The sequence below is a fragment of the Amborella trichopoda genome, chromosome 11 (assembly GCF_054954075.1).
Source record: "Amborella trichopoda isolate Santa Cruz 75 chromosome 11, AtrichopodaSantaCruz75HAP2 v2.0, whole genome shotgun sequence".
NCBI classification, from domain to species: Eukaryota; Viridiplantae; Streptophyta; class Magnoliopsida; order Amborellales; family Amborellaceae; genus Amborella; species Amborella trichopoda.
The window spans coordinates 15,050,168-15,053,522 of NC_142346.1; the positions used below are offsets into that span (position 1 = coordinate 15,050,168).

Below are 3,355 nucleotides of genomic sequence, written 5' to 3' on the forward strand. Positions count from 1 at the left end.
AGTTAGATGGGGATGATGAAAGGATTATTTTCCCAGAATACCCTCCTTATCCCTTTGGGGCACTTCTCGTTGCTAAGTATGTTCTCGAAGCTGAAAAGGAGGCAAAGCAAGACCAAGGCGATAAGTCTGAAAGATAAGAGGAGGCGATCTTTGATCCAATATGTGCTGAGATTGAACAAGTTAAGGATTGGTGGGAACCAATAATCAACTTCCTTAAATACGGAGGGCTACCGGACGATCGCATTGAGCGCAACAGTATACGAAGAATGTCCACCAAATACACTCTTCTGGATGGCGATGCTCTCTTCCGACGTTCCTTTGATGGAATCCTCCTTTGATGCCTTGACACAAAAGGAGAAAAGCAAGTCCTAAAAGAAGTACATGCCGAGATCTGTGGCCTTCATCAATCTGGTCCTAAGCTCTATGAATGGATACACAGGTTGGGGTATTACTGGCCATCAATGGTTGTAGATTCATTGTCCTATGCCAAAAGGTGCCAAGTATGTCAGATAGATTCAAACCTCATTCACCAGCCACCAGAGCCTCTCCATCTTACAGTCATGTCTTGGCCTTTCTCACAATGAGGTATGGACATTGTCAGACCCATCGACCCTCCCTCAGCATTGGGCCATACTTTCATCTTAGCCGCTACGGATTACTTCTCTAAAATGGGCTGAAGCAATCCCACTCAAACATGTTCCCAGAGAATCAGTAGGTAACTTTGCGCGACACCACATTATCTATCAATTCGGTGTGCCTGACCGGATCATATCGGACAATGAACCCCTATTCAGGAGCTAGCACATTGACCACTTGGCTAACCAATTTGGCTTTGAGTGGAAGTAGTCTACTATGTACCATTCTCGGGAAAATGGTTTAGCCAAAGCCTTCAATAAGACCCTTTGCGATGTTTTGAGAAAATCAATGTCGAAAATGAGGAAAAAGTGGCATGAGAATCTTCCCGAAGCTTTATGGGCTTATCACACTACCACACGAAGTGCCACCGACTCTCCTTATTCTTTAGTCTATGGGAGTCAAGCGGTGCTACCCCTCGAAATTCAATTTCCATCGTTTCGCATCGCTGTACATCATGATATGACAGATGATGAACAAGTCAAGTTACGTTATCAAGAATTAGATGCACTTGATGAGAAGAGACTGGAAGCTCTGCAGAACCTTGAACTCGACCAGGGGAGGATGAAGAGGGCTTTTGATAAGTCAGTCAAAGTCTATTCATTCACTCGTGATGACTTGGTTCTAGCAATAAAAAGGCCCATCGTCATCATGGGCGACGCAAAGGAAAGTTTGAACCAAAGTGGGAGGGCCCTTATGTAATCGAAAAGATGTCCCCAAATGGAGCCTATATATTGACTCATCCTGACGAGAAGGATACGATGCCCCCTATCAACAAACGTTACTGAAAAAGGTAATACGGTTGATCCTTACGGTCTCAAAGGTAAGACCTTAAACATACCTTCAAGCCTTGCTGTATGACTCTAAACACACACCACTCTTACAGTCTCAAAGGTAAGACCTTAAACATACCTTCAAGTCTTGATGTATGACTCAAACACACACCACTCTTACGGTCTCGAAGTTAAGACCTTAAACATACCTTCAACTCTTAGTGTATGACTCTAAACACACACCACTCTTGTGGTATCGAAGGAAGAGGGATTGTGGTATACATTCAAAAGAAGCATAGGTTGCAGAGGTGACAATCAATAAGACTTTTCATTAAAAGAAGCTACAAGTTACAGATAACTATTTTCATTACAAGTGCAGAATTTCAAAAATTCAATATGAAAGATCATCAGCGCTGCTCTTGCATTTGAGGAAAAGAGGGCAGTTGATCGCCAGTGTCACTCCAGCATCAGAGGAATAGAGAAAGGTCTTAGAACGAGTATATCAGACATACAAAGCAGACTTCTCTAGCAAGGAACTGGCCACAGAACAACTTGGAGTTCACAATTGTGCTTGAGGACATGGCTTCCAACAGACTCTCCAAGCCAAATGGGATTCCCCCTAACTAAGTTACAGTAAATAAAATTGATAGTTCCAAAGTCCCAAACCCTCATAAAGTTCTATATCGAGGGAACACTCTCAGAAGGTCTTGCCATCAAATGTGGGAACTTCCCCTAGACGATCCAAGCTGTCGAGTATGCTAAGCTATCATGTGTGTTCACTGCTAAGCACGCTAAGCTACCATGAGTGTTCACTGCCAAGCACATTAAGCTGTCGAGTGTGTTCACCATCAAGCATGTTAAGCTGCCGTGCGTGATCACTGTCATGCATGACCACCGTTGTGCACGACCATTGTCGTGGATGATCATTGCCGAACACACTTGTGGTCGCGCATGATTAGCCACCGTGCACGAAGATTTAATGAGTGTGTTTCTTCAAATGTGCATGCCCACCACGTGTTCCCACACGACGCTTCAGCTGCCTGGTGACCCTTCGCCTGCGTGACCTTTCGATTACTTTGTGACCCCTCGATTGCCCTACAACCTTTCAGTTGTCTGCGATCTTTTGGCCACTCCCCCAAGAGACTCTTGAGTTTCGTCGGAAACCTGCAACCCACCAAGAAAACACCGACAGTCCCCACAAAACTCCCACAGTCGTCGGGAAACCTCTGCAAACCTCTTTCCACTGACGTACCTTCCATATTGCAGAACTCCCTTCACCAAAAAATCCACCAAGCTCTTCCTACCTCGTCTAGGGCACCCTTTGCCGTGACTTTCTTCACGTAGTCGCTGGAATTATGTTTGCCGCAGTAGTTCGAGCCTTTGCCCTCTTCACCACAAAACCTCTCTTCCACCGCTAAAATCCTTAGTGTTTGACCTACTAGTAAAATAGTAAAAGGGTTTTACCCCCCTCTTATAACCGGACATTCCCTGTCCTGGCCCTCCTAAAACATAAATGACATCCAAGTTCAAGAGAACTTGAGTGTCATTTGGAAAAAGACTGAGGGCATTTTCGAGAAGCAAACATTGAAGAAACCAAGCGACAGTGGGCCGGGTCGAGCTAGGTCAAGCCCGAGCCCGAGCCCGAGCCCAAGACGAATTCCCTCAACCTCCGCAAGTGTTCTTCTTTATCCTAACAGTCGTGTGTGTTCCTTTTGCCCCCTCAACTGTCGTGCGTGTTCCTTTTTCCCCTCAACTGTAGTGCGTGTTCTCTCCCACGAACGCTCAAGTCGCCGTGAGTGTCACATAGCTGTCGTGAGTGTTTGCAGCACCTTGTAGCCGTCATGTGTGCTCATGCCACCAAGAGGTCGTCATGTGTGTTCACCCTCAGCCACTGTCCATGAACTCATACACGACTGATCACTCCACATGCTTACCATAAGCGCTCAGGC

The 3,355-nt window shown here is 45.8% G+C and overlaps 1 protein-coding gene across 1 annotated transcript; it reads left to right on the forward strand.

Moving 5' to 3' along the window:
* The first annotated feature begins 933 nt into the window (after positions 1 to 933).
* On the forward strand, positions 934 to 1,335 carry LOC148779768 (uncharacterized). The gene has a single exon (XM_088850590.1). The coding sequence runs from the start codon at positions 934 to 936 to the stop codon at positions 1,333 to 1,335; it is 402 nt and encodes a 133-aa protein (XP_088706716.1).
* The last annotated feature ends 2,020 nt before the right edge of the window (positions 1,336 to 3,355 follow it).

What these genes read in the sequence shown, in the direction of transcription:
- LOC148779768 (XM_088850590.1), top strand. Translation starts at nt 934, where the DNA reads ATGAGGAAAAAGTGGCATGAGAATCTTCCCGAAGCTTTATGGGCTTAT.